At 40.0% G+C, this 27,403-nt stretch overlaps 1 protein-coding gene across 2 annotated transcripts in view; it reads left to right on the forward strand.

Annotated features, from left to right (window-relative positions):
* The window catches only part of Nalcn (sodium leak channel, non-selective), a 240,345-nt gene that overhangs the window by 201,165 nt on the left and 11,777 nt on the right, over window positions 1–27,403 (forward strand). For both annotated transcript variants that reach the window (XM_038310269.1, XM_038310270.1), the window contains 13 exons: window positions 153–257; window positions 8,401–8,507; window positions 14,071–14,191; window positions 14,705–14,803; window positions 17,622–17,715; window positions 18,222–18,328; window positions 18,520–18,594; window positions 19,319–19,438; window positions 22,257–22,325; window positions 23,450–23,598; window positions 24,293–24,386; window positions 25,940–26,072; window positions 26,719–26,834. In XM_038310269.1, coding sequence (XP_038166197.1) covers window positions 153–257; window positions 8,401–8,507; window positions 14,071–14,191; window positions 14,705–14,803; window positions 17,622–17,715; window positions 18,222–18,328; window positions 18,520–18,594; window positions 19,319–19,438; window positions 22,257–22,325; window positions 23,450–23,598; window positions 24,293–24,386; window positions 25,940–26,072; window positions 26,719–26,834 — 1,389 coding nt within the window. The remainder of the gene's footprint in view (window positions 1–152; window positions 258–8,400; window positions 8,508–14,070; window positions 14,192–14,704; window positions 14,804–17,621; window positions 17,716–18,221; window positions 18,329–18,519; window positions 18,595–19,318; window positions 19,439–22,256; window positions 22,326–23,449; window positions 23,599–24,292; window positions 24,387–25,939; window positions 26,073–26,718; window positions 26,835–27,403) is intronic.

Genomic DNA, 27,403 nt, shown 5'->3' on the forward strand with positions numbered 1-27,403 from the left:
ATGAATGACCCATGCTGGAGAAGTCAGAGGGTATCATTAACAACAAATATGAATTTCACACAATATGCTCTAAAAAGTCCTTTAAAAATCACTGTTAAAACTTAATGCTTAACTTTCACAAAGAGATTTACTTTTTCATCAATTTCTTTCAGGTCTCAATTCTGTTGTTGACGCTGATGCTTGTTTTTGCAAGCTTTGGGGTTCAGCTCTTTGCTGGAAAGCTAGCCAAGTGCAATGATCCCAACATTATCCGGAGGGTAAGATTTCTCAGCTTTCTTGAAATTAAAACCAAGGTAGTTTTGCTATTCCTTTTAATATGTGTATACCAGTGGCTACCAGGAACCCCCTCACAAACTCTAAAAATTCTTTTCCCATAAGTTTCTTTTTGTTGTAAGCACATAGTATGTCTCTTCCTGGTAGAAGGTCTGTGAGATTCTAAATACATCTCAGAGGCTCCTCCTCCTTCCCATCCCAGCACCAATCATCACTCCACTTCTGACAATGAACCTGGCCTCCCAGGATCTAAGATGTTTACAATTAAGAGTCTCTGAAGCTTCTCTTTAGTTTGATCCTCCTCTCTGGTCATGTAAAACTCACCAGCAAAAGACATTCACCTCACCCCACTCAAAGATAGATAGATAGACAGACAGACAGGCAGGCAGGCAGGCAGGCAGGCAGGCAGGCAGACAGACAGACAGATAGAAGATAGATGATAGATAGATAGATAGATAGATAGATAGATAGATAGATAGATAGATAGATGATAGATAGATAGATGATAGATAGATAGATAGATGATAGATAGATAGATAGATAGATAGATAGATAGATAGATAGATAGATAGATAGATAGATAGATAGATAGATATAGATAGATAGAAATATTGACTTTTAAATGCATAGAAGTGTCCCTTTTATGACAACCTACAAGGTTCCCAACAAAAATTCGGTCTTTCATAACCTCACAACAACATTGTTTCCTCTTTCTTCAGTCAGTGTCAATAACTGGAAATCAGTAATAACCTCCTATCCTGGTAATATTATATAATGGCATATTAGTATTGTATTTTGTATAAGCAACACAGGTCTTCTCCAAAGAGGTATTTGAGTTCCTTCTATCTGGTGCATCTACCCTTTACCATGTCTTATCTGATGTGGCAGATAAAAGCAGGAAACCAGCTCTGTCAGAAAGTACGTTGGAACCATATTGCTATAACCTATATTCCCACAGGAAGAGCATGGCCTTTAGTAGGATTAAATTTGGCATTATACATTTTTAACAAATATGGCCAATATTGGTTCAGAATGATAAAAACTATAAGTTCTCTGGTTAATATCAAGCATAAAATGACTCTTGTCCAGACAAAATATTATAATTACACTAATATAAGAGGATTTCAGACATGACAGAGGAAGAGAGACAATCTATAACTTCCATTAACATGAGAAGACATTACAAGGAACATGGTACAGGTACAAAGGTCATGATGTACCATATCAGCAAATGAAAGAATTAATAAAGAGCTGATGCTTTTATCCACGAGCTTATGTAAGGATCAAGAGTTATTTTAGACTCATGCTGAACAAAATCCAAAAAGATAATAACAACATTTCAAGCTGAAGCTTTGTGGGAATCCTGGGTAACTCACTGTATTAATGATGGCCTCAGAGCACCATGATGCGGACTCACTGTATTAATAATGGCCTCAGAGCACCATGATGCTCTATATGTACTCATATCCAGCCCAAGCCAGGACCGCTGACTCATGGGGGGATGGAAAGCACTCTGTAGATGAACAACGCAGAGAAGATGCTTTTGTCATCTTGTTGGAAACAGTGAGGTCTATAGGAGATTCAAAAGAAAAGCTTAAGGATACAGCCATTGTGCAGGGCAGCAACATTCAGAAGGAACTGACTTCACGAGAAGTGATCCCTCTTTACATGTTAACTGATTCTAGAGTAAATGACTACAGTGGTTTGAATAGGATTGGACCCCTTAGACTCATATCTTCAAATGCTTGATCAAGAGAATGGCACAATTAGGTGGTGTGGCTTTGTTGGAGGAAGCGTGGCACTGGGGGATAGGCTTTGAAGTTTCAGAAGCTCAAGCCAGGCCTAGTGTGTCTCACTGTCTTCCTGCTGCCTTCATGCTACCATGATTCCTGCCATGATGACAGTGGGCTAAACCTCTGAACTGCAAGCCAGTCCCAATTAAATATTTTCCTTTATAAGACTTGCCATGGCTATCATATCTCTCTCTTCACAGCAACAGAAACTCTAATTAAGACAGAATTTGGGACCAGAGATGGGTATTTCTGTGATAAGTCTGACCATGCTTTTGTTGGGGGGAATCTGGGACTTTGGGACTTTGGATTAGAAAAGTAGTTGAATACTTTAAGTGGATTTTAATGGGCCATCCTAGTAGGAACATGAAGACAGTGGTACTGAGGGTGAGTTGAACTGTGGGGGCCTGGGCTCAAGAGGGTTCAGAGGAAAATTTAGTATGTAGCCTAGAGACTATTTTTCTGATATTTTGGTGAAGAATATAGCTGCTCTCTGCCCTTGTCAAAAAAATATGCCTGTGACTAAATTGAAGAGTTTTTTGATTGATTGCTTTCTCAGAGGAGATTTCAAAGCAGTCTAGTGTAGACTGTGTTGTTTGGTTGTTAGTGGCCATGTTTATTCAGATCTATATAGAAAAGGAATGGGCTGACCAAGGAAAGTTGCAAAGTGTAGAGAAAGGAGCACCAGGACGTAGATTAGTGTTAAATCCTGTGTTGAAGGAGATACATGGATTAAAGAAAAGCCTGATGCTAAAGGGAATAAGGGGAGTGATGATCTCAGGGCAAGAGCGCACCCAGCTAAACTTTCAACTTGTAAAAAGAAATTAAAGAAAAGCTTAGAGCCAAGTATGGTGGTGCACAACTTTAATCCCAGAATTCAAGAGGCAGAGGCAGGTGGATCTCTGAGTTTGAGGCCAGCCTGGTCTAAAGATCAAGTTTCAGGACAACCAAACTTGAAAACCATCAAAAATAGAAAGCTGATGAAGATGTAATTGAATGAGGGGGCCATATTCCAAACCCAGCAAGGAACAGGGTTTTAGCCATATGGTTCTGGCTTTAGAGTCAAAGATAAAAGAAAGGAGTTATGGGAGTTTGTTTTATGACTAAGGAAAGCTGTTGAGGCCAGGCATGTGTCAAGGGTGTCTCTTCATGGAGGCCTAGAGATAGGCCACCATGTGAAGCTGTGAAGATAAAGCCTGGATTGCCTTGGAGACGGCAAAATGTTGGAGATGCCAGAGTCATGCGGTATCTGCTAAGAAAAGCTGCTGGCAGAAAGTAGAACCAACCCAAGAGAGAGAAGTGTATTTTAGTCAACACTAAAGGAGTTGAAGATCTGAAGAAAGCTTTGACATAGAGATGCAGAGTTTGAAGCTTGTCCAACTGGTTTTTGGTCTTGCTTTGATCCCGTGTTTCCTCACTGTTCTCCCTTTCCTCCCTTTTAGAACAGTAGAGTATATCCTGTGTTATTGTATGTTTTAAGTATGTAATCTTTTTATTTTGATTTTACAGGAGATTACAGTTAAGAGATGCAGGAGTTCCATAAGAGACTTTTTGAACTTTTAAACAAGTTTGAGACTATTATAGACTATGGGACAATTGGACTAAATGCGTTTCTGCATTATGTTGTGACTACAAGCCTATAGCAGCCAGGGGGCAAAATGTGGTGGGTTTGAATAGGAGTGACCCCCATAGGCTCATGTGTTTTAATTGTTAGTCATAGGGAGTGACACTATTAGGAAGTGTGACCTTATTAGAGTTGCTATTCATGGTTCCTCTTCACAGCAATAGAACCCTTAAAACAGTGATCAAATTCAAGAACACAGTGTGGGCAAAAGGAACATTAGTTCAATTCCATCTCAGAATTTCAGTTCATGTTTTTAAAAACTTTGTATGAATTAGTTTTTCTTTTGTAATTGGTGTGTATACATGTGAAAGGGGGAACAGAAAGAAAGAGGGGTAGGGAGGGAGAGAAAGAGAGAGAGAGAGAGAAAGATAGAGAGAGAGAGAGAGAGAGAGAGAGAGAGAGAGAGAGAGAGAGAGAGAGAGAGAGAGAGAGAGAGAGAGAGGCTGGTGTACATATGCCATGGGAGGCTGGTGTACATATGCCATGGCTTGGTATGGAGATCAAAGGATACTCTAGAACTCAATTCTTTCCTTGCACAGTGAATTCCAGGGAAAGAACTCAGGTCTTCAGGCAAGTGTGTATGTGTTGAGTCATCTTACTAGCCTAGCCCATCTTTCTAAAAGGGAAAACAGAAGTTAGATACACAAATATTGGGCGTTTACAGCTCATTTGAAGGGAGTTTAAAGGGATTGAGTTGTTCAGGACATGGTTTCTAATTGGGGAAAACTGTATTTTTGTCATAGTTAGGTAAACACTCCCTCCTCTGTTCCTATTCTGGAAACTTGACAGCAGACATCTTGAGATCTGTACACATAGAAGTAGAACCCAGGGTTCAATTACCAAAGCTCAGAAAGCAAAATCTGAGGAGTTTTTGACAAGTAGTTTCTAAGCTTTTGACAAGTAGTTTCTAAATATTGGTCATATCTAAGGCCTTATCACAGGTCAAATGAAACAGGATTGGAATCAGGAGTCAATCACTGTGGTTTTGAAGCACTTTCTGACTGATCAGAATGTGTGTCTCATGTTCAAATGACTGTAACATAAAACCAGCATATGAGTAATGGAAGTCATGCGCCATCCTATTTCAGTGGGAAACTCTGCTTCTAATTGAAAACAACCACACCAGCAAGGCTTGGGAAGTGGGGAGGATCTAAGCCAAAGGGAAAGGCCCTCCCAAGCAGACCAAGAGGAATGAAGAAAGATCCCAAGCCTACCCAGGGGTTATTGAACAGGTCAAAACAGAAGTATGAGGCTTGAGATCAGGCCCCTCCGATGCAATAATTTGTCTAGTCAGTTCTTCCTTCCCAATCTGTTTCATTCTCTAGAGCACTATGATGGATACTCACACAGAGGTGTCTATTAGGGAGACTAAACTCGCTTCCTTATGTGAAAGTACCCACACATGCAGCGCACAAATGCCTCTCTGCGCTCTATGCACTACCATACAGTATGTGAGCTTCGGGCAAGGGGCTGGAGGTTGAAACAGACACACAGACAGAGAGACAGAGAGATAGAGACACAGACCTCTAATCACTGGTAAGAAGCCCCTTATTCAATAGCACCATGGAGGCTTATATACCCAACAGTCAAGTCGGCCAACAGGTGAAAACCTTATCCTCTGATCCTCAAGGCAAGGCAACACGTGCTCGTGAAGCAGAGCTCGTAAACAACTTTGACACAGCTTTCAGTAACTCAAATCAGAAGGAAAGTAAAGATCACTAGCAGGGAAGAGCAGCTGGAGGCCAGGACTTCAAATGGCCCCAACACACACCAGTCTCAGGTAGTCACTTTTAAACTTCCTTTCCCTTCCATGTTGATGAGACTAAAAAATAAGTCCAGAAATTTAAGTTGGAGATTCAGAAGGTCCTGATTGGCACAGTGATGATGAGATGGAAAGTTGGAGCCTGAAAGATCTGGAAGAGGAAAACAGGCACTCACAAAGCACAAAGTACCATCCCTCGAATTGTTTTTGCTACCCAAAGTACAGAGTAATTAAATAATTTGTGGAAGTTATAGTGTCACACACACACACACACACATAGCACACACACACACACACACTCATGACAGACCAAAGTAATGATTGCACCAGGGTCAACTTGGTGAGCCATGGAGTTTTTATCACGATCACTAACAGGAAATTGGTGAATGGTTATTTTTAAGAAGCAGGGATGAATCAAAAGCAACTACATCACCACAAAGCCCAGGTTAGCAAATACTCAACAAAATTGCAACCCCGGAGCTTTCTGCATAGCTTTCAGGCAGTTCAACAATCCGAAAAATTTAACAGCTAAATCTTCACTCTGCAGATCAGATAGCCTTTCCCTTTCCACTACAGTTATTCCTGCAGGGGATGGGCGTAGGAGAGCATTACAAGTTTCTGTTCTTCCATTGTTTATCTCCTGAGTCTCATGGGACTCCTTCTCCCTCCTCAAGGGAATGTTTCAATTTGGCAGATGCTGCCATGCAACAGAAGGTCACACGTGTAATAAGTAGGAAACCTGTGATTCACCTGCAGGCATCCCTGGCCCCCACATGCTGTGCTTATAGCTAGGATACCAGGATGCCCTGTGGGATGAAAGGTGGGCTCGGAAAGTCAACACTGAAAAGGGCAGCAGGGTCGAATGCACTGTGGGGCCTTTAACATACTACAATACCATCCTTAAAAATAATGATGCAGATGAATAGATAAGATTATGAGAAAAATAACTTCAGTATATTTTTAGCTTAAAAGAATGAAAAGATAAAAAATGGTGTGACCTTATGTATGCATAGAAAAAGACCAGAATATACAGCAGAAACTCGACTGTGTGTGTCTCTGGGCAATTATAGGTAAATTTTCCTTCCCGTTATTTTTCATACTTTTGTTACTTAGGTCAAAAGTAGTCTGGTTTTATTTGGCAATCTAGAAAGAAGTAATCTTGTCATTACTAAACAGCTGAGATAAAAATAGTAATAGGGCGGAGCTATGGAAATGGCTTGGTTGGTAAAGTACTTGTCATGTAAAGTGAGGACCTAGGATTGAACCCTAGCTCTCAGTTAATGCTGGAGAGTAGCAGGCCTGCTTAGCTCCTTGTTCTCTGAGAGATCCTGTCACACAAATAACGACTGAAGAAGACATTAGACATCACCCTCTGGCCTCTACACACACAGGAACATACACACTTACAAACAATAGAGAAATGGTCCACAGAGGACAAGGAAAACTGAGACAATTCCAAGGTCATGATGCAGAGAGGAGGTGTGCTAACCCATGGGCAGAAATGTGGAGCCAGGAAGAGATTCGTTTTACAGTCCAATGATGATCAAAAAATTTACCAAACCTAGGTTTGGGGTCAAAATATAATCTGTGCCAAAAATAACCAAAAGGATATTGGACAGAAAAAGCAACAAAACTTATGATATTTTCCCTTTATAAGCCCTTTTAATAGCTCCTTATTGAGGCATAATTCAAATTCGCACCAATTAGAGTGTGCAATGGCTTTTGACATGTTGAGGGCACTGCAGCTGAAGAGTGTGGTCATTTTCATATCATTACAAGGAGACTCCCTGTACATGCTGACTACCCCTGTCCCTTTTTCCAACTCTACCTCTAGCCTAATTAACCATTGCTTTCCCAGGAGAGTTTCCTGTTCTAGACCTTCATATGAAAGCAGATAACAAACTGTCTTTTGTGATTGGCATTTTTTAACCTAGCTTATCTCTGTTTACAATGGTCACCTATGTATATCACTTATAAGTACTCCATTCTTTGCTATGGCTAGTCCACTGTATGAATGACTATACTATAATTTGTTCTTGTGTGTCCAGTTATGGGCATTTGTGCTTCTACCTTCTGGCTATTGATGGCATTGTCAAGGTAGATATCTCTGTAACTGGTTTTTTTTTTTTTCTTTTTATAGATGTGTTTTCTGGATACGGTATAATAGTCTATATCCCATGACCTTAACAAAATGCCTAATGTTGAATATTTTTTAAAGGATTTAAAGGGAAACTAGGCGTCCACAATTTGGCAGCTCCACCTGTTTAACCTTTGATGAGGGCCCTCTTGGCCAGTTACATAATGCAGGTTTCATAGTGAGAGTGTGAGACAGCAAGGCAGAGACTAGGAAAGGATCAGCCGTGCTCAATTGTTCAAATTGTGGGAGCTGGAGGCCAGGAATCAGCTTGCATGTTTGAGAGAACAGCACCGCACTAATCTAACAACCTTCACTGGGTTTCAGCTCTTAGAAGATCCTCGTTTTGTTAATGCACACTCTGGGAACTAAGCATAGGATCCTCAGAGTATGTAGTCAGACCATTTGCCAAAGCGTAGCACCCACTTGTCTGTCCAATCACAGAAGGGAAGGCTAAACCATTTCCAACAGCAGCGGGACCACGGTGCCCATTCCTAGACTTGGTGCATGTTGGTTCCAAGGGTCCCCGTTCTCCACAGTCTTTTTAACGTTTTCATCACAGAGTTCTCAGTGCGTATAAAATACTTCACAGTGGTTCTGAGGTGTGTTTCCCCAGTGACTTAAGTTAGTGAACATCTTTATCGGTCGCTGTGTGACTTCTTTGGGGAAATAGACATTTAGACCCTTGACCAGCATCAGCTTTTTCCTCCTCGATCGAGGCCTCCAATAGGATACATGCATAAGAAATGAATCCTATCTTCTCTCGGAGTTCACTTGTGACCAGATTCCCCTACTTCCTTTTTTTCTCCTACTTTAGGAAGACTGCAATGGCATCTTCAGAATAAATGTAAGTGTGTCCAAGAATCTAAACTTGAAATTAAGACCCGGAGAGAAAAAGCCTGGATTTTGGGTGCCACGTGTTTGGTAAGCTCATCAGAAATATATTCTAAGCAATACTATACTTATTATATAAGTTGGGATTTAAATCAGGATAATTTGGCACGAGACTCAAATAATTATATTTAAAATACTGAATTATTTTAAATAATATACGGAAAAATATTGCGTTATAACATGTTTTCTTTCTTTTTAAAGACCAGTAAGAACCAAGTGGCACATTGTATCCCATGTTTCTTTGTGAAACTAATGAAAGAACACTGATATTTTTCTAATGAATTAAAGCACATATCTGGATTCAAATAGCTTTTAAAACTAATGAGGCTTTAAAACCAAATATTTCGAATCACATTAAAGCTCAACTCACTTTGAGCCTATATCTTTGAGAGGGCCTGATGTCCTTATAACAGTTACCGAGAACTCTAAATTTTAAAGCTACTTCATTTACAAAACCCATGTACACTGATGGGTCTCCATCGCTGAAACACTAGAGGAGAATAACTGATAGTATAGTTTATTCTTTACTATATAGTCAATTCTTTACTTTATAGTCAATTCTTTCCTTAAAATCCATTTATGGGGGAAATAAATTTTCAGGGTATTTTCACCACAGGTGGGACCTGCTCAGTACCTTCTCTCTTGTCTGTTTTATTAATTATTATGAATAGAATTATTCTGCTTCATTGATAAACTTGATGTTCTACCAACTTCCCTTGATCTTTTAATTACCTTTTAAATTTTCTTTAAGACTAATGGGTGAACCACAGAAACCCTGTTTTTGTCATAACTGACTTTCTCTTCTACTCATCAAAACTTTTCAAAGGAATTAACATTTCATCCAGCAATAGCCCTGACTCATTTTTACCTTGTTTTGGCACTTACTTCTCTAATATAAAATTCTCTTTTATTAGCAATTCAATATGATTGATATTGGTTTTTCTGTTTTTTTTTTTTTTAATCCAACAACTGTTAATTTAGGATGTAGGATTAAGCATAGACAAGAGGTATTTAATTAATGGGGAAAGCCTTGTCCCAATACTCACTTAGGAAACTTGTCTAATTTACATTAAAATAAAAATTTGAAGAGGTACAAAAGGTTTATTTTGATGAGATGAATATTCATCATACCATAAATGACTTATTTATATCAAGACAGCAAATGGGATTTTTTTCCCCCTGCTGTTTTGGGTTTTGCGCTAAAGCCTCTAAGCTGATCTTAATTCTAAAGACTGCTACTCCCCAGACCTTATCACCTTCCATTATCCAACACAAGTAGAGCATCCTGAGAATAAGTGAGTCTAGGGGAGAGTACTATGGTGTCCTTCTTACTATGGAGGAAGCCAAGGTGTTCCCCACCCAAGTTAAATGAGGTCCCATAAATGGACCCTTAGTATTAGAGCTTGGCAGAGCAGCGAGAGGCTTCAAGGCAAAGCTGCCTTTCCACCTGCCAAAACTGACCATCTCATCTACCTGATGGATGATATGGTCCTTTCTTAGAGCCACCTTGTGGAACTGTATTTCAAAGGGCTTTGTGCAGGGGAGAGGAAGGCTCCACTGGAGGAAGCCCTGGTGTGTTTCTAGGTGCAGGAGCTGAGACTTATAGTTGGAATGGTGCAATTGAGCATTCTTGTTTCAAAATGCAGGGGATTCGTAGGAAATTTGAAATACAAAAAAAAAAAAAATCCAGTTGATCAGTTGATAACCACCATTGAAAAGTTAGCTTGTTGGCTGGGCGGTGGTGGTACATGCCTTTAATCCCAGCACTTGGGAGCCAGAGGCAGGCGGATCTTTGTGAGTTCAAGGCCAGCCTGGTCTACAAGAGCTAGTTCCAGGATAGGCTCCAAAGCTACAGAGAAACCCTGTCTCAAAGAACAAAAAAAAAGAAAAGAAGGAAGGAAGGAAAGTGTGCCACACCGTGTGGGAATACAAACAGGGAAAAAACAAGGATAGTCACAGGCAGAAAAACGTTGTAGGGATAGCCCGTATGTTGGATTTCCTTGTTCCTGGGAATGCACAGATTTCACAAGGCTCTAGAACACAGATATTATAGCACAGATATTTAAAACCCCTAGTGTTCCCATACTGACCTTGGAGTGATAGGTTGCTGAGGTGTGACGTCTAAGTGAATGCTTCATATATGAAAACCACATTTCCAAGAAAAGGATCTAACCTATGACAACATGGTCAAAAGCTTTGCAGCCTCTGAAGATATTAGGACAAGAGCCAGAACTCACTGGAAGGCAATGTGTAGAGACAAACAAACCTGTCCCAGGTTGTGCTATGCAACATTCAGCTTGTCCATAAAACATGATATATAAGGCTTTTAAAATCAACTTTAGTTTAAATATATTTCATTATTACTTGTGAGAAAATGCAAGTTTAACATTTTTAAATCACAAGCAAATATAAGGGTGTCACTTGGACAACATTACATGGCTCTTTGCCTGTTGACCTAAATTGTAGCGTAGGGTTACTGTGAAACAAAAATCTTCAGTCTAGCAAATGCCAACAGTAGTTCTGATGCTTTTTACACTTTCTTTCTTTAATGTAATCAGAGTTAAAAACTGAAAATTTTGATTTAATGCTAGCTAAATTATAATTAAGAAAATAACATATCTGGGAATATGTCTAGGGAAATATTTTGATAATTGAAATTAAGATATAAATATTCACTGTCAAACAGACTAACTTCACAGACTTTCTTCAGATAAATACATTCATTTTCCTCTGAATCACCCAGAATTGATGAGAGTAAATCGTGGAGGACTCTCATTGGTTAATAAAGAAACTGCCTTGACTTTTTGATAGGGCAGGATTTAGAAAGGTGGAGTAGACAGAACAGGATGCTGGGAGTGAGGCAGACGCCTCGGGTAGATGCCATGCCTCTCCTCTCTGAAACAGACACCATGGAGCCAGCCACCAGGTCATACATGCTGAATCTTTCCCAGTAAGCCACCACCTTGTGGTGCTACACACATTACTAAATATGGGTTAAAGCAAGATATGAGAGTTAGCCAGTAAGAGGCTGAATCTAAAGGGCCAGGCAGTGTTTAAATGAATACCATTTGTGTGTTGTTATTTCGGGGCATAAGCTAGCCAGGCGGCCAGGAGCAGGGCGGCGGGAACGCGGCCCGCTGCTCCTCACTACAAGTAAAAATCATCTTAGCAAAAAGGATTAAACATACATTATATCATGAATATCATGTACTTTATTTTAAACATGGATCTAGAATATAGGAAGTAGCATGCACAGTTGGGAAAAATCCAAAGTATTCTGCTTTTGTACTTGCTCAGTGCTTACACTAGGAATGCTTGGCACTTACTCAGCTGTAAGTTGTGGATTTTGTCCCTCAGAAACTTGAAGTGGAAAATAGAAAACAAATTACAAATAATTTCATATAATGCATCGACAAGCCCCTAACCTATCCTCTGGCTTACCAAAAGTTCACTCTTCAGGTAACTTTAAGCTATGCTAAATACTTCTCAGCAAAAATACATCAGGTCTTATGGGGGCTCAGGATCAAATAATCTAAGCCACAAGAGTTTGTGATGTGATCAGTACAGAAGAGGTCGCAACGTCAAGGTTCTTTTGTTTTCTGCAATATCCAAGTCTGTTTCCTACAAATGGCACAAGTGCAGAGAATGACACACAGTAGAGACCCTGGCCCAAATGCCTCATTCCAGACCAAAGAATAACATGCAGGAGAAACCCTAGCGCAAAGGCCTCATTCCAGACCAAAGGGTCACAGGAGAAAGCACACAGGGTTTCTAAAGGACAGATGGTGGGAAAAACATGAGGAAAGGGAAGTGGTCAGGGCAAGTGAGTAGGTAAAAAAGGGACTGGCAAGGAGAAGGATGCAGAAAGGGGCTGGGGACAGGTGGGTAGGGAATAGGAAGGAGTCAGGTGTAGGTTGGTAGGGAGGAGGAAGAAAGACCAGGGACATGTGACTAGGGAAAGGAGAAGGGCCAGGGGTAGGTAGGTAGGAAAGAAGGAGGGGCCAGATGCAGGCAGGTATGGAACAACTGGGACAGACCAGAGGCAGGCAAGGTCACGTTTTCCATGATTCCCATCTTCCTCAGAGAAGGATCCATTAGCTTTATCATGATCTCAGGGGCCCTGGATCATGTTCTTCAGGATGCATAAGAATGACCAAATTCTGAGTTCAGAACCAGTCTTAGTTTTATGACTTGGATAGACAAGACTGCAAATTTTAAAAAAAGAAAAATCAACCATAAAAATGTTTTAAACATCCTTACAATTCAAATGAGGGCAGTATATAAAATGATGATAATGGTTTATGTTTGGGACTTACTGAAGCCCTCTGGAGTTACAGGTCAAATTTCAAACTCGGCAATTTTGATAGCACAGCATAAACAAATACTTCATATGATTAAACTGGAAAAGTTTTATTTTCCAAAATGTGTTATAGTCTTTCAACTGTGGGCCTTGTTTTTCTTGATTTATCCTAAAAATATTTTCTTAGCATTTTCTAACTTCTAAAATATGTGGGACATGAAAGCAGTTTAAGTTGCTGCAAATTTAGCTGCAAAAGCACTTTTCACATAAAGAAAACAGATGAGTAAGAAAGACTGACATGAGATCTGAGGGTTGGCGCCCTTGATTTTATTTTTTTTTTCAGTTCTTATGCAAGCAAACCTTGGGTGTGCGTAGTCTTTACCAGCACTGTGTACTCTAAGAGATGGGAAATGCTATTGATACCCTCCCCAGGGAAAGATGGTTGCAAAAATCCAAGATGGTATATTTGTGTTTTCATACAAAAATAGAAATCAGAATTTTAAAATATGAATATCTCAGTGGTGCTTCTACGTTGATACTGAATGTGTCTGACAATCAGTCTCAAGGTCTAAGGACCAAGTCAGCTGCAGTCTTGGGCTTTCTCGTTAGATCCCCATGTATTATAAAGACACATCTCATAATTGTACCTATGGTTAAGAATGCATAAAAGATGGTTGAAAATATTGAACTAAATGCCTCTCTAGAGTGCTGACTTCATGAAAGATAGATTTTGATAGATGAGGTAGCACGGGAAAAACTGATGAAAACATAATACAGAAAGAGGCTGTGGGATGACAATATTCAACAGCCCAGAGCTATATTCTCCATCAACCTCAGAATGTGTCGCAATCATTAAAATTTTTTAATTTATTAAATTTATTAAAGTCATTTCATTCTTTAACTATTTAAAATAGCCTTTCATAAAGAAAATATAATGAAAACTCTGAAAATGTATTCTACTAACAATGAGAATATGGTAACTAAGACCCACAAGGTAATAAAAAGAAAACAGTTTCATAAACGAGAAGCAAAAAGTATAGATTATTTTAAAAAACATAGATTTGGGCATCCCTTCCCCACAAAGAAAATAAAAAATGATGGGCTAAGTGTTTAAGGAATCATGAATCAGTGATTGATATTGAGAGCATACAAACACATTGCCATAACTTAGCAAAAACGCTGCTAAGCCCACTTCCCCCAGGTTAAAGACTCTTCACTCAGAAAACGTGATAGGTACTGGCCCGCTGGGTGTGCACTGGACCTTCATCTCACGTCCCTCTTTCCTAATTGCAGGGCGAATCCCCGGAACTTTAACTTTGACAATGTGGGAAATGCCATGCTGGCATTGTTTGAAGTTCTGTCCTTGAAAGGCTGGGTAGAAGTGAGAGATGTCATTATTCATCGTGTGGGACCGGTAAGCAAGACCATGTAATTCTCTAAGTATATCCAGAGTGGTTCTCATTGGATCAGATACACAATGGAGTACTACACAGAAGAAAAAAAATAATGGCATCTTGAAATTTGTGGGCAAATGGATGGATCTAGAAAACATCATATTGAGTGAGGTAACCCAGACCCAGAAAGACAAATATCATATTACTCACTCATAAGTGGCTTTTAGAAATAAAGCAAAGAAAACCAGCCTAAAATTCACAAACAGCCTAGACAACAATGAGGACCCTAAGAGAGACATATATGGATCTAATCTACATAGGAAGTAGAAAAAGACAAGATCGCCTGAGTAAATTGGGAGTGTGGGGACCATGGGGGAGGGTAGATGGGAGGGGAGAGGAAGGGAGAGAGCAAAAACAAAATGTATAGCTCAATAAAATCATTTAAAAATGATGCATTACCATATCATATCGCCATTACCATTACCATATCAAAACTCTCTAATATCATTTTAAAAACTCTTTAATTTTCACAGATCCACGGAATCTATATTCACGTTTTCGTATTCCTGGGTTGCATGATTGGACTGACACTTTTTGTTGGTGTAGTTATTGCTAACTTCAATGAAAACAAGGTAAGTCTTCTCAGGTTAATAGCACAGACTTAATTTTTGTTCTTGCTCTTGCTTTAAGCTAATATTTTTTTCATACACAGCATGGAGCCACATTGAATTGAAATGTAACTCATGTAACTAGCCTGTATAACTCTTACAGACCACATCACTGCTGTGGTTTGGCTCCATTACTTAGGAGAATAGTTCTCTTAATAAATTTACCCTATGGTGACAGTAATTCACCCACAGTTGAGAAGCCCATCTCCTGTTCAGATGGGAAGGATGCAGTGGGTTACTAAAATGTGATGCATTGAAGTGATACTCAGTGCAGTCCATACTGCCCTTACAAAAATGCAAATTGTGTGTTTCTTCATTACTCAGTGAGCAAACTCAGAATTTTGATAAGGTAAGTAGAAGCCATATAAAATGTACAGGTCAAGTCATAGACTAAAAAAGATTTTTTTTTTAAATCTAGATAAACTACATACTTCCTGAACTCAGGAAGTACTCTCCATCTTAACAGCTGTCATGATGGATATAGGATCACTGATAGGAAGACAGCAATGGTTTCCAAAGGAGCACAGGTTTAAGGAAAAACATTCTATGAGTGTCCCTTGGCTATGTTTTCTTGAGAGATGAATCACATTGAAATGCATACAAGCTTTGAGCACTCACTGAACAGAAAAAGCTTCTGCCAGATCTCAAAATGCTGCACTGTGTGGATGAGAAAGCCACCTTGGGCCCAGATTCAGACTTTTTCCTACAACTGCGGGGTCTGTGATTCTTCGAGTGCAAGAGCATAAAAATCTCTAAACTGCAAAGCAAGCTCCATTTGCCTGTGAAGCGCCTGCTGTTCAGTTGTGCTCAGCGATGGCTGGTTCCCATGCCTTCGTGCCAGAGCTCTTTGGTTTGTGTAGCTACATGTGAGACTCTGTCATTCACTGTCCCCAGGCTCAATGTGTGTGGTCCCACAGACTCACTCAATTGCCACCTTTGATGTGTGCCTAATGAGCATTTCACTTCATTCAGCTTTTCAAAGACTACAACTTAAAAATCCCCCTTTGGACCCCAATACTACTGCAACTCTCAGAATCATGGCTCTTAGAGCAGTAGCAATCATGCCACCCAGCCCCTCTCTTTTACTTCCTAACACGCTCAGAAATGAGACACTCTAACCCTTCAACGTGTTCAGTTTAATATCAGGCAGAACGAGAAAGATGTGTCTTTTTAGATGCCTTTGAGACATGTGGTGGAGCAGACACTGGGAATTCTAGAATATAAGAAGAAGCTAATCAGCTCGGTACCAGAGAGATGAGGCACTTCCAGTCCAGGATGGTATACAGGTCCCTGTGCAGGGGCCTGGGTGCAAGAGGCCTGGGTTCCAGGGTAGCTCCCAAGTCAGTAGCAGTGATCCAGCCTACAGTGCTCAATAACAGGAAGAAGCTGTATAATTAACTGTCAGTCTTGAAACAGCTGTGAATTACTGAGGATTGTTTGCCTCCAATACCATAGTTATGTCCTAAAACAGTCAGAAAGTGACAGCTTGTTTGGGAGCGTGGTGTGTCAGTCCAAACAGATGCCAAGAGGGAGGCAGAAGTCAGCAGCCATTTTACAAGATGTCACACACTTGATGTGTGTGTGTATGTGTGTGTGTGTGTGTGTGTGTGTGTGTGTGTAAAACTCCAGTTTCAGGGAATTCAAACCTTCTGTACCTCATGGAAGTGCACACACTTGACTTATATAAATGTAGCATACAGGCAAAACACATAAATTAAAATAAATAAATCTTTTTTTAAAACGTGGGCAAGTGAGATGAGTCTAGTGAACGCACTTCCCAACAAGTGATGATCCAAGTTCAATCCCTGGAATCCACATGGTGGAAAGAGACAACAGATGTTTGCAATGTTTCTGACCCCTAAATGTGCTATGGCATACGTGTGTGTTTGCATGCACACTCGTGCATGCGCGCGGGCACACACACACACACACACACACACACACACACACACAGAGAAATAAATAATAAATGCAATAATAAGACTTGTTTTAAAGACAAAGAAAAACTTCACAAATAAATATAGATTGGATACAATTTATACCAACTTAAAAATTCTAAACAAATTTATTCTTGTTTACTTCTACAGTCAGAAAGCTCACAATTCTAAAAACCAAGGTAGAAGGGTATTCCCTGGAAGGACAGTCATTATCTCTTCAGAAGGAAATGGAGAAGGGGTTGACATTCCCCCCCAGTCCTAGTTTCTTAAATTATACTATGTCTCCATAATGCAGTATAATAAAATCTAATGTAGAATAATACAATGCAATATAATTTATGTGCATTTTTATCAAGAACTCCACTTTATAACACAGGATATCTGATCCCATCTAGCAAATTATCATAGCATTCATTTCTAAAAAAGAAAAATTTTATGGCTTCTTATATCCTAAAAATAGTCTTACAATTGCACATATTGGAGTGTTTAAAAAAATGTGTAAAAGACAAATGCTCTTGTCCAGCAGCAATGCAGACAACCTATGACTGGCTACTATAAAACCAAACTAGCCCCAGTTTGTTACTATTCTTTCTGGGGAATGTAACTATGAAGAAAACATTCTTGTAACTTCCTCAAGCCCAAATGTTACAGGTTTTCAATGACACACCCTTAAGGCTGCTGGATGCTCCCGGCATTCATCTACCCTATCAGGAATGCCTCTCAGTGTGGGTTGCTAGTTCTGACCAAATTTCCCCAACCGCCAGCGTTCTTGCAGACTGTCTTTCTGTCAGGTCTCCTCCATATTGGTCCTTTCCTTTCGCTCCACTGTCTCCTTTGTTTCCAAGGGGACGGCTCTGCTGACAGTAGATCAGAGAAGATGGGAAGATCTCAAGAGCAGACTGAAGATCGCACAACCTCTTCATCTCCCACCTCGGCCCGGTATCAAAGATGCTCTGATTTTATTCATGTTGGGCACTAGTGTTCCTGATTCCCTAAGAGCCTCGGATTTAAATTAAAATAATAATCGTGAGGCCACTAGGGGGTTGTGCATAAGTTAATATAGAAACAGACTCCAAACTGCTGATCGCTTCATAAGGCTATTAAAATCAGCCACCTAAAGGCTGAGCTTCAGTCCTCTCTGAATAAGCCTTAATGAAAAAAAAACTGAATTTTTAAATAAAATACATTCGTGCTTGCCTTCTAGAAATATGAGGAAAATGTATTAATCTGACAGAAATTGAATGATGCGTTTCTCCTTCCAATATGGATGTTACTGTGTGCTGTCATTTTAATATCAAATGTCAGCCATTCCTGCAAAGCACTCACAATAGATAGAACTGGAGGGGAAGGCTGTAATGGGTTTGAAGATGAACATGAATATGAAAGACAAGGAAGCGAATCTGGCCTGTGTCTAAAGTGCCCTCGCCTACACTTTTCTTTTTCAGATAACGATGGCTTTAGAGCTAAAATGTATGACATAACCCAGCATCCATTTTTTAAGAGGACAATCGCATTGCTGGTTCTGGCCCAGTCTGTGTTGCTATCAGTCAAGGTACTGCTTCACCCTGAGATATTTGGAGTGGATTCCATACCTCGGGTGTGACTGCAGCGTTGCAATTTGGCATCGTCATTTGCAGCCTCTGATCTTTAGTAAACGTAAAATTGTTGTGTGTGCTAAGATGGGGAACAGAGAGGGAGAGGTCTGCCTGGGGGACGCCACAGTGACTTGTACTCTGCTTGCAGTGGGACGTCGAGGATCCTGTGACCGTTCCTTTGGCAACAATGTCCGTTGTCTTCACCTTCATCTTTGTCTTAGAGGTACAGTGATGAGCTAGCTGCTGCTCTGGGGGAAGCTAAGAACAACAGAAAGGGAAGCAGTGCTCCACCGTGACGGACGGCATCTACTCCCAGCTCTGTGTTCTCATTTTTGAAACCTTTAAGGGGTGGATTTCATGGGTGTGTCCTTTCTGGCTGTGCTGCTGAACTTTAACAAATTTCACTTTATATTTCCAATTTGTCCAACTGCTGAAACATTCCTGTTAATTGTTGTGTCTGCCCATTGGCCTGCCTACTAACAGGGTTTGCATGCTTGGAGCACAGGACACAAGCCACTGTTAATCAGGGATTCAGATTACAGCACAGATGTAACCATGCAAGTGGGGCCAATATTATCTAAAATGTTTTCTCTGTGTCACATCTATTTTCCAGTCAATCTTTTTTGAAAGGGAAGTGGATTATCATTTTCTGTAAACTGGCTGATGTTTCCCAAAATACAGTTTTTCACTCAAGGTAGAAAAATACCCTGCAATAAGTACTTAGTCATTAATCCAGGGAACAAGTATAGAGAATAGATAAGTAGTCTGCTTGGCTTTTTTTTTTTTTTAATGTATCTTCGTGCCTTCTTGGCTTTTTTTAAAAAAAATATATCTTTGTGACTAACGCTCTTATTAACTATGTCCTTGATTATATATAACATGTTTAACTAATTGATTTAAACATGTCTAAGCACTTGCCCTGTGTCCTCCTTTCTGGCTTTCTCTAGGTTACCATGAAGATCATAGCAATGTCACCAGCTGGGTTCTGGCAGAGCAGAAGAAACAGATACGATCTCTTGGTGACATCTCTTGGTGTCGTGTGGGTGGTGCTTCACTTTGCTCTGCTGGTAGGCACATCTTTAAACTTTATTTTAGCTGATACTTCGGTTTTCCCTAGTTCAGGGCCATTTCCAGTCTCTTCTTTCCATATTAGCTCCTCTTGGGCATTAAATCAAATTTCTAAATCTGAGCTTTGGTCATAAAAGCCCTGGAACATGCTTGCAAATTGCATATGCGCACACACACACACACACACACACACACACACACACACAAATATGTATATGTTCACACACCTACACTTCTGGGTCCTCAAAGGGCTATGATGTGCAGATCTAAAAGAAGGCTAGAATCTGAAGACTCAGACCTTGCCCTCTGAGACAGAGAAGCACCCGTGCCACCACAATACAAGCAGACTTATAATGTAGCCCTATGTACTCAAGCCACTGTTCTCTCCCAATTTTCTCATACCAATTTTCTGAACCCATCAATATCCATGTCTGAGGTCCAGCCTTTCAAATCTACAGCCATGGGAAAACTTGGCTAGTCTACAGTGGTGTTGTCCAATGAAAATAAAATATGGTCACTGATGTGATGGTGGCTCTCACTGTACACTCTAAGACAGTGGTTTTCAACGTTCCTAATGCCGAGACCCTTTAATACAGTTTCTCATGCTGTGACTACCAACCATAACATTATACTTGTTGCTACTTCATAACTGTAATTTTGCCACTTTTATGAGTTATAACGTAAATATTTTTTGGAGAGAGGTTCGTCAAAGGGGTTGGGACCCGCACATTAAGAACCACTGCTCTAGGCGTTGTAGCCGCCTATAAGGCATAAATTATAAGTACTATCTTTTCCTTAGTCTTCTACAGGCCCAGTGGTTGGTGTTATCAGTCCCACATTCTCCCACCCTCTTTAATACGAGAGGACTGACAGAAAGTATCAGTACTCATGGAGTCCATTTGCTTATCAGAAGGATCTTGCTTTAGTTTGGATCTGCTATATTCATAAATATAGCAGATATATTTATGAGTGGCCTCCTTAAACCAGTGGCTGCCTTCGCCATTAGAAGTTGTTTAGGTTCTCAAATACTTGTATCCACCTTCTCAAATAATAAATGGCTTTGGATATAATGATGAGAAGAGTAGTATAGGATGATTAAGAAGAAAGAAATGAACAAAACAAAGATATTCACTGCTCTCATAAACTTCATAGCCTAGAGAGCTAGAGAGACCTTCACCATGTGCTCACAAACCAGGAAAAACCATGGGTATGCTGGGAAAGATAAAGGAAATCCCATGTTCCCAATGACAACTGTGAGGAGTGGGAAATGGCTTCATCAAAGAGGACCCGGAAGGCACTCCCCCAAAGGACTAGACTCCATCTACAGAACATTTCAGATGCCCTTGGCTAGGATAAAAGGGTGCAGGGACTGGACAAAGGGGAGGTCTTGTGGCTGAAGTAGAAGGAACCCGAGTATATAATATAGCACAAGATTTGAACAAATGGAAACTTAAGTCTTTTCAAGACTTTGGGGTCCACGTGAAAATCATCCAGTCTTTATCCCAGGAGCTGTGGTTATCATGACTTCTAATGTAAGGACTTAGGGTGTCTATAATAAATCCCGAACTAATGTGGAGAGAAGAGGTAGAAAAAACATGTTATAATTGTGTTTATTTTTGTGACTAGACAAACTTTTGACCAAATGCTACTCACTCTAAATGGAAGAATATGGTAGGCTTCCTAATCTCAAATATCGCCCACAGAGGAAATTCTGAGCCACCAAAAAAGCTTCCCTATTCTGCTTGACTGCTTTAGTTCTTCCCCTGAGAAAAACCTCTGGTCTGAGAAAAGCAATCATTCTTTGCCATATTTTGCAGAGGACTGCTAAGAAGGAAGGCACAGTCCCTGTATTCCATCCAACGATGCTCCGTGCCCACATTCCTGTCCATTTGCCTCACCAAGGAGCTCAGGGACCCCCTTCCCAGGGACCCATCTGGGACTGTTGTCATTTGGCGAGGCAGCTCCTGGAGAATGCTCATGCTTTGGCATCAGCTGAATGTCACCATTGTTAAGCTGTGGCCAGTGGCATCTTTGTTTCTCAGAAGAAACCTTGTGAATCATAAAGCACAGAGTGATCTCTGGCCCTCAGCATACACTTGAAGAGCAAGCTCATGCAGTCCTCTTGAGCTGAGGGGAAGGGGTACTTTTTCTAAAATAGATCTATTTATAAACATGGGACTGATCTCAGGAAAAGCTGTCTTCAAGTGTTGCTGTTGTTGGAATAAGGTCCCATGTAGCCCAAGCTGGTGTTGAAGTCAATATGCAGTCAAGGATGACATTAAAATTTTGATCTTTCTGCTTCTGCTTCCCAAGTTCTGGGATTATAGACATCACTAGTACTCTGGGTTTATGTACCATATGATATTGAGCCCAGGGCCTTGCATGTGTTAGGCAAGACCTACCAGCTAAGCTACTTTTCCAATCCCCTCAAGCCTTCTTTTCAACATCTGACTGCTCTTTATTATACCTTTATTCCTCTCTCATTCAACTTCCTCCCATTGCATGGCTACCCCCTACATTTCCTGCCCTGTCCTCGAAAGGAAATGAAATGAAATGAGTTTCAAAATACAGAATTCAGTTAAGCAAAACAAAACCCGAAGTTTTGTCTGAGATTTGATTTTAAATCTAATACTTATTCATGAGTTTTTGCAGTGACCTTTTCGGCACCTTTATTTTAGATAAATTTCTTATAGGAATTTTCACATTTTATTAAACTAATTATTTACTAGATTTCACAGAAGACAAAATGAAAAATAGAACCATAACAAGATCTTTTGTGCAAATTGTGAAAAAGCCTGCCTTCTGTTTAAATTTCAGAATGCATACACCTACATGATGGGAGCCTGTGTGATTGTCTTTAGATTTTTCTCCATCTGTGGAAAGCATGTAAGTCTGTCATGCAGAATCCTTTCAAAGGTTACATAAGCACTGAATCACTGGTGCCAACTGACCTCAGCCAACCAGGTTGTTACAGTCCACAAATAACCAAACTTCCTAAGTCAAGATTAATTAATATTAAATATCACATTAAATCAGTAGGTTAATTGTCAGACTATATTTCCTGTTGTTATTTTGTTTATCATATTTGCTGAGTAAACTTAGTCATAAATGAAAGAAAACATGTTAACTCTGAAACCAAAAGTCAATGTCATTCTTAATGTGCCTTAATTTATGTTTTTTAATTAACTTTATTGCAGAGAAAATTTATAATTGATGATGTTTCCATTGTTCTAGATTCCTCGTTAGCATTTATGCACACCGCGTACTACCTGCGTTCTCTTTTATAAAGGGATACTGCTTCTTTTGTCACTAGCATTGTGTCACATATCGATTCCATATATCCATGTAATTGCTAGATTTAATCATTGGTGGTTACTTGACATTAAGCAATTATTACATTTAGTTTTTTAGAACGTCTGTGGGTGACAAATTTTTTGGAGCCTATTCCCTATGGAGGGATACCTTGCTCAGCCTTGATACATGGAAGTGGGGAGCTTGGTTCTGCCTCAAGTGATGTGACAGACTTTGTTGACTCCCCATGGGTGACCTCATCCTCTCTGAGGAAAGGATAGGGGGTAGAGTGGGGGGAAGGGGAGAGTTGGAGGAGGGAAGGGAGAAATAAAAAAAACTTGTTTAAAAGAATTTTAAATTGACTGAAAAAAATATTAGCTATAGGTTAAAAATGTGTTGACCTTACAGATATCTGGGTAGAAAAAAAAGAGGAAGTGGAAGACTAAGAATATTATGTTGTTAATTCAATTAATTTCTCTTGCGTGACTGAACTGTTTGAAGTATGAATAAGATTTCTCAATGCCAGATGGTTTTTGAATAATATTTAGATTTAATATCTAACAGGAAACAACTTTCAAATGATGTACTTGGGAATCGCTACACAGCCAACCTGCTTATAGATTATTCACCAGCCGGCTCCTCCCCACAGCTAGGACCTTCTCTCCCCCGCCTCTCCTCCTCTCTCCATCTGCCCTGACTGCATTCTTTCTCACCCACAGGTGACATTAAAGATGCTCCTTCTGACTGTGGTTGTCAGCATGTACAAGAGCTTCTTTATCATCGTAGGGATGTTCCTTTTGCTGCTGTGCTATGCCTTCGCTGGGGTTGTTCTGTTTGGTACCGTGAAATACGGAGAGAACATTAACAGGTCAGCATGTATTTGTCTTCCTATTCATTTACTAAGCAAACTTTTTCATAGCGTTGGTGAAAAGGGGTAGTAATCTGTTGGAAAATAAAATAAAGCATACATATTTTTAATGACATTTTCAAATTGACAAAGATAAGCATGTTTATTTTAGGATCCTTAGAAAATGCAAAAACAAAGCAAAAAAGGATTTTATAATTCTACCCATTGTTGGGAATAACCACTCCTAATTTCCATGTACTTCTCTGAAATGCTATATCATTTTGTTGGGAATAAAACAGGTTTGTAGGAAGTTAGAACCTACAAAACCACTCTGTTATAAGAAAAGCATTTTCAGAAGCTCATCTTCCACATTATGGAAGCATCTGCTGTTGTCATCTTAAAAGTTCTAATATAACAAAACGCGTGCAAATGCCTCGCTGGCAGGTGATTTATTGGTGAAGTCTGGGTTTTCTTCTATGACCAAGCAAAGGAAGGAATCACTTCTTTGTAGCCAAAGCTCACTCAGTTGTTCAAAATGAAAGCCAGTAAACTGGTGATTTTGTGAGAGCTGGTTTGTCAAGAAGCCACACTGCTAGCAAGATGCTTTAAGCTTTGATAACAATAACCTGGCAACCAAGCTGTTTGGTGGTGACTACCAATATTGCTTCATGACGATGACAACTCATGCAATCTCCATTCTGTTTTATTAAATTAGGCATGCCAATTTTTCTTCAGCTGGCAAAGCCATTACTGTATTGTTCCGAATCGTCACAGGGGAAGACTGGAACAAGATTATGCATGATTGTATGGTAAATACCCCCTCATCATTTTCAGTGCCTCAACGTAAAGTCACAAGTACATGGCAATGGTATATTTGTTAGCACAAAGGCCTTGTATTTAATTTTAAAAAAAGAGAATAATCTGACCACCTAGTCCCTAACTTTGACTTTTTAACATTACAAGATATGAATGTAAAGAGCAAAATATCCCAATATTCACTTAACATAACTTAAGCTATTTTAATAACATTTAATAATGAGCACTGTTCCTTTGTTCCTATTCTTCATAGCTTGGCAATCAAAACAAGGAGATTTATTTAACACATTCATCAGACACTCACCAAGTCCCTGTTTTGTCCTGGGCCATAGGCCTTCTGCAGGTCCAAAGGTTCCTCAAGGAACATACATTATGTGGTCTGAGCCACTCTTCCCTTTGGTATCCTGCCTTCTGTCCAATAAGTCTGTATGATCCTCTAACCATGGTGTCAACATTTGTGTCTTCAGGCATGTTTGCCCACACTTAAAACCATGGGTTATCCATTCTTACAGTAATCTGTATTTCTTGTTTGGACATGCTTAACAGCTCTAGAGAACTGTAAACTTAAACTTCTTTCTTTCTTCTCCCTATCACCTCATAGACACCAGTGATGCCCTATAGACATTCAGTAAAGAAGCCTGTGCTTTCCAGACAGAAAGCTACTAGCCATGTATGGCTCAGTACTGAGCTACTGGTGTGACCAGTTGTATCTGAAAAATTCTTTCATATTCCATTTACTTTTGCTTGTTAATTAATACAAATTAAATTTAAATTGCCACATGGAGCTAATGACCTTTGTGCTGGTAAATGAGATCTTAAACTGTGGTCGGCATTCAGAGAACAGGGGTGTGCCTTTGTTACTAATCTATCCCTAATGCTTGGTGCAAACATAGCACATAGTGGGGCATAGGGAATTTTAAACATAAAAAAATAGAAGCCAAATTTATCAAATCAGGTACAACACAAGGCAGAATTGAATAAATCCTAAATAGGAGTCCCAAAAGAGTATGTGGGAATACAGAAGAAAGAACTAGTCGTTCTGGTTAAGAGAAACCAGGATAATATCACAGAAGGGTTTGTGGATCTAACAGAATGCATGGCTTTTAATTATTGAACTTCATACATTTCTATAACATCTCATTTTGGTGCCTCATGATGGGTAATTAGTCTTTACAGAACTTGAATGTGAATTTGGTATGTTATTATACTTGTGGACAGATTAATCCATATGGCTTTGTACAGTTTGGCCCTAGTGACTACTAGTGAGAATGGGAAGGCTGTCTCTCATGGGAAACCTGTTCATTTGCATTTTACTTCTATCAGTGGCACTGAACTAGGGCATCTACAAGACTAAAAGCATAGCACAGATGAAGTGCTCGTGCTGCAAATGGTGTGTGCGTGTCCAACACGTGTGGCTTTTCGTGACGGCCTTACGTTAACTCCATCCCATACTGTCAAGAGTACGTTCACTGAGCCCTACAATCAGAGGAAATCTGCGCCCTCCCATGTCCTTACTCTCCCCTCCGTGTCCTCCGCCGCCTCACAGGTTCAGCCTCCATTTTGCACTCCAGATGAACATACATACTGGGCCACAGACTGTGGCAATTACGCGGGGGCGCTGATGTACTTCTGCTCGTTCTATGTCATCATTGCCTACATCATGCTGAATCTGCTAGTGGGTAAGAGATGTTCGTGGAATTATTTTTTTCATCTCTTCAAACTCAGGTACTTAGATAATTATGGACAATTTTCGAGTAATTATCCTGGATTGCTTTGGGCGGGTGTTTCGTGGCACTAATTATAAATTGTTGCCTCTCAACCCAGGAGCTGAAAAGACCTTTGAAAGGCATAGAAATGGCAGTTGATTGCAGATTCGAGAGTTGTCCTATTTATTATGCTCATTAATTACCAAAGAGCTTTTCCCATGGATTGGGCTGAACAGGGAGGGCTACTTTCATAGCCTCAAAATATCAATTTTTTTTGTTTTAAAAGATATTTTGTCCACCTAGCTGTGGGGCCACCCAGAAACAATATGACCCTTTAAAATGCCCTTAAACTCTCAAGTAAGAGTAGGAGCCAGCTGGCATGAATGTCTACACAGAGTGCTTTTGAGCCCATGACCCTCATGTTTTGGAAAGGCAAGTACTGAAAAAATAGCTTAGTCCAAGTGAGAGACATGCCAACCTGGAAACTGTACTGAAATCACTTTGAGAAATTGGCTTTATAATGTGAGTGATAATATCTATTATTTATTATAGATGTTTTACTCTTTCTAAAAAGTGACACATTAGTATATTTGTCTAACATCTGATTTTTTTTTCTTAGCCATAATTGTGGAGAATTTCTCCTTATTTTATTCCACTGAAGAGGATCAGCTTTTAAGTTACAATGATCTTCGCCATTTTCAAATCATATGGAACATGGTTGATGATAAGAGAGAGGTAGGAACTGTGGGTGTGGCTCACTTACTCACCAAGCACACATAAGATCATGGTTTTAATCCCCAACACCAAATAAAACTGGGCACGGTGGCTCATGACTGTACTCCCAGCACTTGGGAACTAGAAGCAGGAGAATCAGGTGTTGAAGATCTTCCTCAACCTAGGGATGGGGGAATGGGATGTTCCATCTCAAAGGGAACAAATGACCTATTTTAAGGGTCTTCAGGCTACAGATTGAGATAGACTGAATCTGGAACTCTCACTGCTGCTTTGTGGAAACCTGTCATTGAGTCAGATGAGCATGAGAGGACAGGGAACAGAATGGCCTCTCTTCATGTTCTTTCCAACTGTGAACAGCCTAGTCTTTAGACTTTAAGGTCAGCAAAGTCATCTGTCCTGGGCTTGAGCAGAAGGAAGGAAACTGCAGGTCCAAGAGGGGAAACCTACTCATACTTACCATCCCCTCAACCTTAAGCAGCCATCTAGATGAAACACACATGAGTTACAAGTGATGTCCAAGGGTGTAGCTCGGGGGTTGAGTGTTTGCTGAGCATGCAAGAAGTCCTGGC

The sequence above is a fragment of the Arvicola amphibius genome, chromosome 13, assembly GCF_903992535.2.
Source record: "Arvicola amphibius chromosome 13, mArvAmp1.2, whole genome shotgun sequence".
Lineage (NCBI taxonomy): Eukaryota > Metazoa > Chordata > Mammalia > Rodentia > Cricetidae > Arvicola > Arvicola amphibius.